Source organism: Prinia subflava, chromosome 9 (assembly GCF_021018805.1).
Source record: "Prinia subflava isolate CZ2003 ecotype Zambia chromosome 9, Cam_Psub_1.2, whole genome shotgun sequence".
Taxonomy (NCBI): Eukaryota; Metazoa; Chordata; class Aves; order Passeriformes; family Cisticolidae; genus Prinia; species Prinia subflava.
In genome coordinates, this window is record NC_086255.1 from 14,480,904 (window position 1) to 14,496,032 (window position 15,129).

The 15,129-nt window shown below is 34.8% G+C and overlaps 1 protein-coding gene across 1 annotated transcript in view; it reads left to right on the forward strand.

The window, feature by feature from the left end:
* The window catches only part of LOC134554726 (adhesion G protein-coupled receptor A3-like), a 253,447-nt gene that overhangs the window by 128,638 nt on the left and 109,680 nt on the right, over window positions 1–15,129 (forward strand). The window contains exons 8-12 of the mRNA XM_063405559.1: window positions 3,586–3,750; window positions 5,995–6,193; window positions 7,431–7,580; window positions 10,493–10,654; window positions 13,044–13,259. Coding sequence (XP_063261629.1) covers window positions 3,586–3,750; window positions 5,995–6,193; window positions 7,431–7,580; window positions 10,493–10,654; window positions 13,044–13,259 — 892 coding nt within the window. The remainder of the gene's footprint in view (window positions 1–3,585; window positions 3,751–5,994; window positions 6,194–7,430; window positions 7,581–10,492; window positions 10,655–13,043; window positions 13,260–15,129) is intronic.

Below are 15,129 nucleotides of genomic sequence, written 5' to 3' on the forward strand. Positions count from 1 at the left end.
CTAAATCTTACAGAGACTCAAGTCAGACTTCTAAAGTATTTCTTGTGGAAAGCCAATCAAAATACGGTGTTAAAGTCTCTTCTTTATTTGTTACTTTGTTTCCTGGCATGCAAATGACTGCTGGGGCGTACAGTAAATGTCGCTGTAGTACTTCTTCAGGACATGGTTGAGTAACTTTGCATAATGAGACCTACTTCTGATTGTCTAATTAGTTATGCATAGCTGTAGCAATGCAAAACTATGCCTCAAATAGAACCCTATTGTCATAGGTTACTTGATTACATGACTGTGGCTTCCGCTGGTGTTATGGTTCCTTTCTTTATAATGGCAAATGCCACGGGCTTCTGTTGAATATTATAAGAACCTTTTCATGCAGTTGCATCAGCTGTACATTTTAATTAATTTTTCAATATGTCAGTCATTGCATTTGTAAAAAGGAATTCTACCATGCATGAAATTTCCCAGTACAAAAAAGAATGATGTATATTCTCTTTCTTCCTTTCAATGTTTTTACTGAGAAGGTCACTATAATCTCAAAGGGAAACTTGAGAAGAGCCTGCTAGTCATCCTTTTCTCATCAGGCAGCAATCTTCATGTTCAGTTAGCCTTGATACCATCTCATGAATGTCTGACTTCATTTTATCATCATAGAATATCACAGAGTTGTTAAGGTTTGAGAAAACCTCTAAGATCATCCAGTCCAAGTGTTCACCACTGAACCATATCCCCAAGTGCCACATCAATGTGGATTTTGAACACTTCTTGGAGGCAATTCCACAATTCCTGGACAGCCTGTCCCACTGCCGGACCACCCTTTTTGTAATATCTAATCCAAACCTTCCCTCTGCTGCCACTTGAAGCCATTTCTTCTCATCCTGGAAGTCAAAATTTCCATGAAAAGTGGCAACTGTCACACTGCTGAGGAGTAGGATGTGATTGCTAATGCAGAGGGCGTGGGAATGCGTGTTGACTCATACTCCATCCTTAGGAAAGCTCCATGGTAGGGGCAAGATTGCTGCATTTGTGGCCTGATGTTCATTAGCTCCTGTGAGATAGGATAGGCAAGAAAGGAACAAAGCCAAAGGAGGCATCCTCTCTTAATTATTTTGTCTTTTTTTGTCAAGCTCCTAAATCAGAGTCCTGCTGTGTTCTCAAGTTATGGGAGAGTTCTTGCCTTTACCCAAGACTTGTTGCCATTGCCAGGAGAGATCAAGAATGCCTTTCGACTACGAGTGAGAATCTCTGGGCGTGCTTATGTAACCATGCCAGGACTTAAAATATGTAATGACCTACTAGAAAACTTAGTGAAATAAAGTTTTAAAATTCCATACACAGGAAAGGCCCACTCTTTCCTTCTAGTCTGCCAGGACTGTGAAGTCAAAGTCTTCCAGGATTATAAGATGAGAAAATGCTAAAGGATCAAGTTGACTGCTTTTTTGGAGTGTTAAGACTTTTTTTTAAATTCAGTTCCCCAAATTCTCCAGAGGTATAAGATCAATTTATCATTTGTCATATCCAGATGGTAAGTAAATGAACAGTTTCACCATTGGGCTTGCTATCAAAATATTCCAAGAGGAATATAAATGAATGCATCATTTACAGTGGCCAGATGGCAATTCAGAAGACAATTTCATGATCTAGTCATTATATTGCATAAACCTATTCTGGCTTGTTTTTTATCACCATCTGAAGAAAGGGCAATAGAAGATTAAAAGTGTGAATATGAGGAGTTACTCATCTTTTGAGATCATTTGAACCAGTGCTCAAGTATTGCATTTCTATCAGAAACAAGGCTGATGTATCAGTAAATATTTGTCTCTGAGTCTGGGAATCTTCATCTACTGACAGGAGACCTGTTAAGCAGCAGATAAATTTACAACAGAACACATTGCAGCAGTTTAAATAAATGGAAAATGTACCCTTTATATTTATTTATCTGCATACTGATTATTTGTAAAATTTATAATAAGCTGAAATATGGTATTTACCTAACATCACCATGGTTTCCAATTTTATTAAATTTATATTGTTAACAGTGAATTTGGATATTTTCTAGAAAATATATCAAAATATCAGCACAACTATCATACATTCTGTTCATTTGTGAAGTCTCAATATCTTGATGCTACAGGTGAATATATCTGCTGCCTTTTCTTTCAGTGAAGAAGTTTTATGCATAATTATTTTATAAATTCTATGATCTTTCTATGAATATGATCTTTCTTAACTGTCTATAAAGATGATGTGAGATTGTTGTGACATATGAAATGTAACATTTAATTAAAACCTTGTTAAACTGGGTAATTTCACTGAAGTACTTCTACCTGAATGCAAAAAGATGTATTAAGAATTAGCTGAGAGGCTGCTGTTACTGGGCTATTCACCTGAGACTTCTTAAGAGAACAATTGCTTCTTTTGACATTGAAATACTAAGCTACTCTCTGAGAATGGCTATTAATGCTTTTTCTATATTTTTTACTATAAAAATGTGTTAGAATCCACTGTAAAAATGAAACAGGGGGTTACAAGGCACTTGGAGTTCAAAGCCATCATAAATAGGACTAATGTGAATTTTTTTAAGTTACTATTTAATAATAATTTTCACTGAATAGCTGGAGAACTATGCAAAAACTTGGAAACAACTAACTTAAAGACTATTTACTGTTGTTTACTTGTTTTCTAAGGACACAGGTAACAGTCCTGTAGTAGGTACTTGTGAAAATCATCTTTCAAAATGTCAGACTCTACCTAAAGCTGCTGAAGGTTACAAGTACAATTTTCAAGACTTTATTTTAAATACAGATTTGAAGTAAATTTATTAACTTTTAATTTAGTCCTTCAGGTTTTATAATGTACATTCTCTTTGTTTCCAACCCTACTGTGTTTCTTCCCACATAATTTCTAATTGTCTAAACCACAAGGCTTGTCAAAGACAAGCCATTTCTGTAAAGCAAAGTAAATATTTCAGATAAATGCTTCTTCTTTTCCTTTCCCAACTACTTTCAAAAGCTGTAATTTGTTTAAAACTGTACTAAAATTTATTTCTAGCCCAATGGCAGATTTAAGATATAATGTGTTACCTTCTGAAACTGTAGTAGCTATCATTATTTTTGGTTTACGTCAACTGTAGAGTTGTAGTAATTGAATAACGTTCTGCCCCTGATAGCAGAGTGCCAACTCTGCTGTTGAAATGCCACAGGAGCTGCAATCACAGCTGAAGGCAAACCCATTCCCTGTGGGTTGATTGTGTGGTCAACTTGAAATGCATTTCTGTGTTTGGTTAGGTAACAAACCAAACATTCTGTAATACCTGTAGAAAGGAGAATGGGCTTTGACAAATAGTTGATATTCTTTTGTGATGATTTGTGATTTTGTTATAGCCTGTTAGAAGCTGAGTAGTCAATACAAATTGGTGCTGCTAAGAGCTTACTACCACTGACATACTATCTGTCCCTCTGATATCATAGACCAAACCCCATTTTGATATGTTTATAAAAAACTCTGAAAATAAGTTAATATCAGAAAACCAATGACTTGATATCTGTATAATTAAGTGTATACAATGATGAATCTTTTACTTTTTAGTGAGCTTATCCTATCCAGTATTGACACTGATGCAACTGGAGAATGGGAGTGTCTAGTCAAGAATTCCTATGGAAATAGCTCTAAACAAGTAGAAATCGTGGTACTTGAAACAGCTGCACCCTACTGCCCTGCAGAAAGAATCATTAACAACAAGGGAGATTTCAGGTATGACTTTGAGGGTTTGGAGTGTGTTCCATGTATTAATGTAGCTACAGACCATATTCATGCTTTCATGATATTTCAGTTTTTGTTGAGCTGAGATTAGAAGTAACAAATTACATAAGACGGTTAATAGAATATTTCACTGAGGAGGATCAAAATAGAAAGTAAAACTATTTAGTAAAACAAATATATTACATGAGGTGAGCTTAAGGACACACAGTTCTACCAGTATATCACATGCTTACAAAATACACCTGTCTTGCTATCTGAATCTTAGGAATCTGCAAAATTTTGTAGATTAAATGTAGTTCTCTCTCCATCATTAATTTTATCTACAAAAGCTGGTGGAAATTTTAAAAATTTTAATCAGAAGAAAAGGTTTCTGTGGAATTTGTTGTTGTTTTCAGTCAGCTCTAAAATACAATGGTGATGTGCACAAAGCTCTTAAACAAAACCTGCTTGACAATAAGGCTGATGTATGATGGCAATCCCATTGAGAAATCAAGAAAGTAATTTGTTATCAAATGAATTATAATGAGAATTCAGCTTGAATAGTTAATGAAAGGAAAATAGATGAGGAAGGAAGCTTCTCCTGAATAGCAGAACTTTCTGCAAATATTTCTGACCTGAAAGCTTCTATTTATTTTTAGGTTACCTTTAAAACTTTCCCAAAGGTGCTTTGTACTATTTGTTGTGTTTGAATGAAAGTAAATGATTGTATTAGAAAGAAGTGGAAATAAAAACCTACTCAAATAATCTGTTTTCTCTTTACTACAAAGCGATTTTATTATGTGTTAACCTCAGTAGCAGTGAGTTTGCCTCTTTCACTGAGGCAAAATTGCTGAGGCAATACATATATATGGATTAAAATTCATTAGAGACCTTTGACAATCTTAGGTATAGATTTGTCATCACAAAAACTGGAATCGTGTCTTTTCATGGTGGATATACTTAAGTTTTAATTGGATCTTCAAGAAATGTATACATCCTATCAGAAAACTCATACTGAATCGTTTAGATGACAACTCCATGAAGTTCATGTTCTTGCCCTAAAATGACACCCTTTTCTCCATAAATAAATATATATAAATCTTCAAGCTGCACAAACTAACACCAGGGGCATTTTTGTCATTTTATATCAATCAAAAGAACAGGAATGGACATTTCTCAATCTATTGATCATCTTCCTAGAAATCCATATAAATTTATTTTTAAAATGTACATCAAAAGGATGCTGAGTCCATAGGTTCTTTTGGCATTTGAGTGAATGAACTGAAAATTGTAGAGAATTTATCAGGTTCAAATTCAGCATTAGTGCTTGAAATTGCTCCAAAGGTTTATCCTCAGAGATGAGGTATCACACCAGCAAGTGTTCTTACAAAGGTCTTTGAAATTTTGGTAACATAACACATATGGAAGTAGAAAGAATTGAGCCACAAAGGCAAAACTAGAAAGAGCAGTTCTTTTATTGGGCAAAAGAAAGGAAAGAAAGCATCAACTGTTAGGGGAATGTGGCTGTTTCAGTTGTCCAGCCTAGGTGGTATTTATAATTGCATAACTGCAGCAAGAATTAGGCACTGAGTGTCAGAATGAACTGGCCTTTTGTACTAAGAGGTTTTCTCTATTATGGCCATGTTCTACTGTTTTTTCCGTTGTTTTATAGAATTCTGTAAACTTATTCTGAAAAGCAAATTATAATGTTCTTACAGGCTATCATTCTTAGTCATAAAGGCCAGATTGTGCTCACTGTGAGAATGCTAGGTTCAGAATTCTCTTTAGTTTACTTGTGAAGTAACTTGCCAATAAGTGTGGCCCAGTTGCATTAATGCCAGTGTTTTACTAAAACCAATATTTCATAGAGGCAAAAGGCCTCTATGGTACTATATGCTCTTTATAATACTGTATATAATTTTTTTTCTTTGCTTCATGGACTTACTGCTCTGCTTTTTGCGGTCTGCAAACATTAATGTAGTAAAAGCACCAACCGTATCTTTTCCCTTAACACTAAACACCTTCCTGGAATTAAGGCAGAATGAGTGTGTGACCAGCCTGTCTGAACCTGTATAGTTCTGACATTTTCCAAGGAAACAAAGTAATTCATTATAAAACACTGTGAAGCACAAGTTAAAATAGCTTTCTTTCCTTGTATATCACGTTATGTTGTTGTGTATGGTTATATATCGTTACATGTATCTCTGTTGTAAGTTGGCTTTTGCATTTTGATTTTTGCTGTCATGCTGTTCATAGGTGGCCCAAGACTTTGGCTGGGATAACTGCTTACCACCCCTGTCTCCAGTACTCTTTTAACCCTGTTACATTTCACAAGGGCGCAGAAGAGGCCAAGGCGTGGCGTAAATGTAACCGGACCGGACGCTGGGATGAAGAAAACTACTCTGAATGCCCTTACTCACAAGAAATAACTCAGGTTCTTCATGCCTTTAGTCAGGTAATAATATTTTGAAAGCCAAGGCTCCCCTTTTCTAGAACTGGTCTGGTTGAGTAGCTTGCAAGAAATGTTGGTTCGGCCGCAGGTTTGGGATAGATGGACTTTAAAAAAATGCTTTACTTGAAAGACAACCTTTTGTTTCCTTGGTAATTGGAAGTTGTAGTAGGAACAAGTGCACAGCATTTATTACCTTTATCTTGATATTTCTTTCCATTATGTGCTCAGAGTCTCGATGATTATTAGTAATGCTGACAGGGTGATCAGGGCTTGACTTTCCTTCCCCTCATGGGTTTTTCCAGAAAGATGTTAATTTCTCCTAGAGTCCCATATCAGAGTTTTGTCAGCTGAAGTGCTTTTCCTCTTTAGAACGCCTTCTTGATGTCTTCAAGAAAAGCAGTACTTACATGGTTTCTTATGGATAAGTAAAAAGTAGATGGATAGAAATTAATGAGGAAAAAAAAAGCATAACAAGAAACACTGTGGATGATGGCCCAGATGTGTAACTGCCATACTAAATTTACAACTTTCAGTTTCCTTGACCCTTTCTTCCCTGCTGGTATCAGCAGTGGTAGATAAGACCACAGAAAGTTTGTTTTCAAAGAGGTTCATAAATAAGAGTAATTAGACTATTAAGAGAGCCATTGCAATTACAGGGTAATAAAATAATTGGGAGGTTGTCTAGAATCCAGTCTATTCTCCTGTAAGCAATGAGGTAAGGTTGAGTTTCTCAGGACTCAGGACTTTATAACCCCTGAGGATGGAGGCTGTACAATTTCTTGGGGTTAACCTGTTCAAATGCCTGACTACTCTTATAACAGGAAAGATTTTCTTCACAACCAGTCTGAAGTTCTCTTGTTCTCCTGCCTTGTTCCACTGTGTATAGGAACTCTTGCTGATGCTCTTGTTTTCATGATGGTCTAGAGACAAAGGCAAGGCAAGGTTAGCAGCTTGGTATATTTTATGAGGCCAGATAGTTATAGTCTAGAAAAAAGTAGTCAAAAATCTTAAAAATTTGTTGGTCTGTTGTGGTGGTGTCTTCAGGTAACAGCAATGAAATCCAAGACCTAAGGCTGAAGATACATTCAAATGCCCCTGAAATGTATATCCATGGCATATTGATGCACATAAATCCATGTGAAATTATGACAGGCATTATACCAATGGATGTGATCTCCAGATTTTACAGATAATGAAGCTAGCTGATTTATGAAGCCTAACAATTCTAATGTATTTTCAGATGCACATCAATTTGACAACCGTGCTCGAGTTCTCGCGCCAGCTGACAGCCTACACCAGAGGTGCTTCCCTCTTTGCGGATAAAATGGATGTAATATATTTGGCTTATATAATGGAAAAGTTAATTGTCTTCGTGGATGAAGTTGAAGATGTAAGATATCTTGTCTATGCTGAAAAAAGTTTCACTCAGAAGTGAAGTCCTCAGATATGGGCCTGTTCTTAATGTATGCGGGCAGACACCGAAGAGTAGCTTGTAAAACTGATTGCTGATTGCAAATGTTCTGCATAAACTGTGATGTGTCTCTTTGTGCCAAAAAGGAAACTCAGTCTTCTTCTCTGATGACAAGGGCATTGCTGCTTAGGAATAAAACCTGTTTTTTAATGAGCCACCTATTTAATTTTCTTTTTAAATTTGATTTCTACCCTGTCTGTTAGAATGGACTCTGTCTGGCCACTGGAGCTACACGTGCTTCTTTGTTTTCTTCCTTTCATCAGAAGGTTTTCCCTGAATTTTGAAAGGAGTTGTTACTTCTTGTAAAGAGAAGATATGTCTTTATGTGCCACTTCATACAGAAACTTTTAGCATTATGTATGCCATTTTTGCAGGAAAATCTAATCAGAATTATGCAAACCCTATGGGAAAAATAGGTTTTTACAGAGAACAGAAACAATCATAATTTTTTTTTACTGTTAATTTTCAGAGTAACTGCTTGCATTAAGATTTCATAAACTGTAATTTTTGACCACATGATGTTTTCTTTTGGTTTGGCAGTGTTCATTCCATTCTGGCTCTGGAAATTGTAACAGATAACATTTTAGTGCCAATTTGAGGATGTCTCCAACATCAATATCACCATTATACATTAGATCCAAAGTATATTATTAAGTGCTCTCCAAGAATCACGTTCAAAGCTGCAACTTTTTTTCAGCTCAGAATCCTGATAAGGTCTTATTGCTTTCTGGCAAAACAAAAATTTGACATTCAAAAGAAACAGCTGGATTTGCCATAAACCCCCTATTTTCTTAGCAGCTGATGCATTTTCCATTAAACTGAGCACCATCTCTAATCTTTTGACTTCTTCCTTTCAAACAGATTTTAGTTTCTGCTTCTTTTTCTGTATCAAAACATCTTTATCTCCATCACTTATTTCTACATCTCTGATTAAGTAATCCTTTATTTTCTTAATTTATACAATTTCTCCTAATTTTTCTCTCTTTTCCTTTCTCTCTCTCTCAAGTTTGCTAAATAGAGTCCTCATTCATTGAGCTCTCTAGTGGCACCCATTTCTTAACTCTTACAAGGTACAAAAACACCTATGAAATTTAAGTGTCAATAGCTTCACACATGAGGCTGCACTTGTAATTATAAATAGGACTGAGCTTTATTTAATATAAGGCAGTTAGTTTGGAATTGACTAGCAGCTGAAACTGCAATTACATAAATCCATCAGAAATCAATCAAAATGCAATTTTTCAAAAAATTTTCAAAAACATTCTTGCTAAACTAGAACAGTTTCTGTACTTCTTCTCTGGGATGTGCATCCCATTCCACATGGGATTGTTCATTTTTATACAAGGTAAAGATGCTTTGTCCCATCTGGTGGTTCACCTCTCAAACAAGAGGGATTCAACAGCTGCACAAGGGACATATTTGCAACACACCACAATTTTTGCCAGGAACACTCATAATAGCCTAAATTTTTGTAAATAACATGCTTTTACTCTTTATTAATGCATTTAATTATAGTATAAATTACTTCCTTTTCTTATTTATCTCCTTTTGTATATTTATAAACTATTGTTCTGTCCTCAGTAAGTTACTGCCAGCTGATTGGTGTTTGCTTTTATAATTTCTCATAAATCACTCTTAATGTGATTCATTATTATTCATTTTATCAATAACTATGTCACATTGTCAAAAGCCATCTAGAATTATCTAGTAATTATGTTCTCAAAAATAGATTAAATATTTCAGGAACAGTCACATAAAATTTCACATGTAGTCTCATTATTTGTTTTCTTTGCAAAGCACGTGAAATTTATGTATTTTTTAATTGAAAATGCAGAACTAGCTTTATAACCTCAGACATCCTTTAAATCTTTTTCACCATTGCTGATTTTCTATTTTCCTTTCCAGTGAATTATCTGTGTATTTGCTTTATTTTTCTGTTTCAATTACTGTCATTTTTTTGACTTCTTGAACTTTTCTTAAACAATATTTTTCAGTTGTTTTTCTCTTCTATATATCTTTTTATTCAGGTTTATTTGTGACAGCTTGGTATATCTTTTCCCTATCTTTGCCTTCAAGAACATTGGTAACGTGGTCATGTTAATTTCGAAATTTTACTCAAATTAAGGTTTTGAATTTCAAAAAGCAAACATTTTTATTCCAGCTTGAAATAATTACAAAAAATATTCACAGAGATATTTATTCTTTCTAAATGTAACTACTAATAAAATTTCAAACACACAGTTACCAGAATCTGTAAAATATCACCTGGTGCAACAAAGATCTGTTATTTTGGCTTAGGCACAAGCATGAATTAAAACTACGAAAGCTATGGCTAATTTGATAATCTAAATTTGTATCAGCAGCTGAGCTATATCTCAAATTTACTCCACTATGTCTGTAACAAAGATATCTTTCAAATATATTTTTCCTCTTTTTTTTCCTTCCCCCAACTCTCCCCTCAAGGTCCTTTGATTGAACATGAAGCAGTTCTTTAGAAGGACAGGGCCAATTTAATGAGTTTAGGAAAGAGGGTGATAATTCTGGGATTCTGTTTATTGAAAGGAGATCACTCAATTTGTCTGGTTTATCTAGAAGATAAGCTTTAAAGTTGTGAATTAGAAAGCTCTTCCTTGATATGAATTGCACTTGTCCTTTCTTGGTTTTTCTTTTCAGTCCATTTAAATTTTTTATAAAATCAAAGTTGTCTTTCAGTTATGGTTACCAAGAGAAATAAGGTGCCTGCCTTCATTTGTACTCTTATCTGTTCTTTTATTATTTTTTGAGTTTTACAGACAATACCTTTTTTTGTTTTATTTTTTCTTCTCTTCCAGATTGGGGATGCTCTCATTGAGATTGCCAGCAATATCATGTTGGCGGATGACCACGTGTTGTGGATGGCTCAGAAGGAGGACAAGGCCTGCACCAGGATTGTACGGTGTGTGGAACAAATTGCAAGTCGAGTACTGACCAGCAAGACTCAGGTTATATCAAAGGTATTTCAGAAAATTACAGAATGTTTTGTAAGATTTTTTTTCTCTTGAATTCTGTTTGCAAGACCAAAAAAAATTTTAAATATCACCAATGGTATTAAAAAGTGGTAGAGATGGTATTCTTTGATCAGTTGTATTTATTGTGACAATATAGTGTTCACAACAATATCTTCCTGATGTTTTTAATATTAATTCAGTTCCTATTTTAAAGCCACTATAGTATATGGTTTTATTTTGAACGGTCCAAGCTGAGTGAGTGTCTGACAGCAACATGTCAGACAATAAAAGACACCAAGATCCCTTGTAGCTGGAAGATTTTATGACACCTTACCAGGAGGCTTCTGGACAATTATTGATTAAAGTATTTAGAAGATTTTCAGCAAAGGTCTATCATGTCCTAAATGTTACTGATTTGGGATTAATTTTAGTTTTTTTAGAAGCAAGCTGTACCTGTTAGAAATCATTTCTTTACTCCTTGTCCTCCACCTACACAAGTGTGTCACTTGGATATGAGAGGTTGTCATTTCGAGACTGAGGTATTGTCTTCTTGTCAGCTTCAACATCTAAATAGCAGAAATACATCTAAATCAGAAACTTGAAAGTTATCCTTTTAGAGGTTTAGATAAATACTTCAAAGCCTTGCTGTTCCTTGGTTTAGTTTCCTTGCTTGCTTGCTTTTAAACAACCTTTATTCTTTTCTCAATTGTCCACTGCATTTTCAAAAAAAATACTATTTAAATCTGAGTTCAAGTACAGAGTCAATCATAGGAATAATGTATAAAAATAAAAGCAACAAAAAAAAAATTATAGACTGAGGTGAATTATAGAGGAAGCCAGATAGTATAATAGCCTTAGTTTGTTCACTGTATGTTTTTAGAAAAGCTGGCTTTCAACAGAGACAAAAATATATTGGACTGTTCTTAAAGGAAGTTTTTTATTTGATTCTCATTTGTGTGAAAGAATCAAATTTGCTAAAAGTCTTTATATAAAATTCGTAGTGACAATAAGATAACTTTTAGAAGTATTTTGCAATGTGACAGCTAGGAGGGCTCTGTTGTTTATATTTGCCGTTCTTTTAAATGTCAAGTGACAAAGGTTGAGTTCTTTCCCTGTCACTGCTTCAGGAATATGTTGACATTACTGAAAAGAGTAATTCTATGTACTCAGACTTAATATGTGGCACTAACTGTATTGCCATGCTTTATCTTTTAGCTTCTTGTGGCTTCCTGTAGGAGAAGTAGTTTACTGTTGAGTGCAATTTGTAAATAAACAAAAGCTGTGGAGTATTTCTGGTGTCATCTTATGCCATACCAAACATGTCTGTTCCTTTGGGAGGCCAGCCAGGAAAGTGCCTCACAGAAGTTGCATCTGTTGCATCTTTATTTCTGAAAACAGCAAATAAAACACCCACACCTTAGGTAGCCAATAGTTTCAATTCTGAAGTAAAAAAAAAGGAAAAATTCCATAAATTGTGTCAGCCATATAACACTGAATCATAGAATAATTTAGGTGGTCAAAGATCTTTAAGGTCATTGAGTCTAAGCAGTGATCCAGCACTGCCAGGTTTAGCTCACTAAACAATCTGTGCCTGGAGGCAGAAACCACATATTCCTATCAGTGTGGTGCCAGTCCAAGTCCACCTGTTACAACACGAGCTGTTTGTCTCATGCACAGGCCTGTGATGAAATGGCAATGCTGCTTTAAGGGTGGAGATGCATCTCTGCACTCTGCTGCAGTCTCCATCTCCCTACACTTCACGTTGCTGAAGGGTAGGTCACAGATGGACCTGTACCATGGTGTTGCACTGAACCATTTAGTCATGTTCAATGTTCTCATGGAACAAGATCTGAGAAAAGACTCAGCCACTTGAAATATTTCTTGAAATATTTACTATGACAAAAGGATGACTTTCTGAACAATAAATAGCTGAGAAGGTTCCTGTTTCATTTCTTAGGTACAAAGCACAGCCTTATTCATTTTTTAAATAGTTCTTAAGCCTGGCGTTGCTAGTTCACTTTATAACTCTGTTGCTTTAATTCCTGATTCCATTGAAGCTGATAATGATGGAATTGCAAAGCTGATATAATAATAACTAATGTAACTGATAGAAATAGATCTATCTATATCATCTATATCTATAACATCTCTATCTCTATATCTATATCTCAGAAAGAAAGATGGAAGCAAACCCACTATGGTGTTGTAGAATCCTGTATCGTATTTTTATAAAGTTCTGTTTTCTTTCTCACCCCAAGAATATATATATGTGTGTGTGTGTGTGCATACATGCACAACCCTTCACTGAGTATATGCAGTAAGTCCACAATGCACATACAATATTGCAAGAGTGGTTAATGAATTTGTGACCTAACTGTTCTCAATGCTTTCACAGGTATCTCGTAATATTGCTCTGGAGGCCTTTATGATCAAGCCCTCCAGTTTCACAGGAATGACTTGCACTGCCTACCAGAAAATATCTGCAAACTCAGACAAGTCAGTGACTCCTGACTTGGGAAGATGGGAAGCAAATCACAATCCTGATCTATATTTGAATTTCAAGTGCAACACTGGCAATCTGGATGGTTCTTTGGTGAATTCTTCTACAAGGGTAAGTCAAAACGATTATGAATGTAAGTTATCTGTTTTATTTATTTAGTGTTTTCAGTAGCATCTTTAGGCAGAATACTGATTTTTAAAATGCATATTTTATGTGTTGTTAGCACTGTAAACTTGTTAATAATTTCAGCATGTAAGTGGGCTTAAACTGGTGTATTTGGTGTAGCATATTTGGTTGTGCTAATGAATATTCCATTAATATAATCAGGCAGAATGCAGGATGTGAATAGAGATGAGTGGATGTCTTGTTCTTTCTGAGCCCAGTTCTGCAGACTTTTCTATGTGTAAACAATCTCTTTAAATTAATTTGGAAATACTGGCTTTAGTGAGGTACTCCTACAGGGTTTAACACTGCAGAGACGTATTTTTTTAGGGGAATTACCTTTACTTTCGTAAATAATATGGTGCTATTTCTGAACTTTATGCTGTGAGAGAGAGTCTATTGCTGGATTTTTGAGTAGTAGTGGAAGAAAATAGTAAATAAGCCTTTTAATAGACTACACTGTTGTTATCAAATAATGAAGTGTAACAATTAAATTTTGATTTAGCAGAAAATGGAATTTTGTATTTGGCTGAGCATGTTATTAAGTTTAAGTATTAGTGTTGAGTTTTTATTATCCTTCAACTGAATTTCAGCTTAATAAGCTTATTTCTTGAAATATTTACTATGACAAAAGGATGCTTTTCTGGACAATATTACTGGTTTATTGAACTTGAAAGTATTTTGATTGGATTTTGATGCATTTTCATCTGTATGGACTGTGCAGTCAGTTATATGGTACTTTGTGCTCCCAGGATCTTCTGCTAAAAGCAGTCATCTTAAAAAATGGAAGAATAGGTTAAATTTGTTCCTTTAATGGAGTTCAATTTTTTCTCTGAACAATTTTAACATGTCTGTCTATATGAAAAAGAAAGGTATCTCTGAAAAGAAATGAGTTTGCCATCCATAAGGTGAAAACCAAATGTCAGAGATCTAAAAGAAATAAGATTTCTTCAAGAAGAAACCCACCAACGTATTTTCTACTTCTTTAGAAACTGAGTACCAATGTTTTTAGTAAATGAATCTCTTTATTGTTGAATGGTCAAACACGGGTGTATGTCTCCTTTTATAAAAATCCTATCGTAACTGCAAATTTCTCATCTCTTCTATCAGCAAGTATTTGTCAAATATGTAGAGTAAGATAGACCAGTTATTTGAAGCCCTTTCCTGAAATGTTGTCAGAAAGTCTCTGTAATGATCTCAGTAAAACCTTTCCTGTTTTACTGTGAACCTACCTGACTTTACACAATATAGATAAGGGAAATTCTACTGATGATACAAAGAACCAGGAGAAAGTGAGCTTATTCCTATGCAAGCCATTTGATGTATGTCATATATATTCTGATGGAAGTGACTTTATTAGGTGGATCTCTAATTATCACCTGTTTTATGAATTTTTAAAGATTGTAAGAGCACGATACAGGAGATTATAGACTCAGCTAAATATTAGTTACATGGCTTTAGGTTTTAACATGAAGGTGTACTCAGGCTTTAAATGTGGTAGGGGAATAAGCAGACTTGATCTCTTCCTTTCACTTAATCCTGAAAACAGGAAGTTTTCATTCACTGCTCTCTGGAAGTTTTAGGCTAATCACTCCATTCCTTCAGAAATTGGTTACATTTGCTCACTGTTGAAGAGAATGATATATAGAATTGTAACTGATAACAGACAATGGGATTCTTTATCATCATCCACTAGCAAAATTATTTCTATATTTGCTCGTTGGAGGTAAAACTACTTGATTGTGCTATGCAAAGTTTAGGAAAACAGAGAATTTGTGATAGAGGTCAGAATTGCTTCTTTTATTATATCTGACCTTTA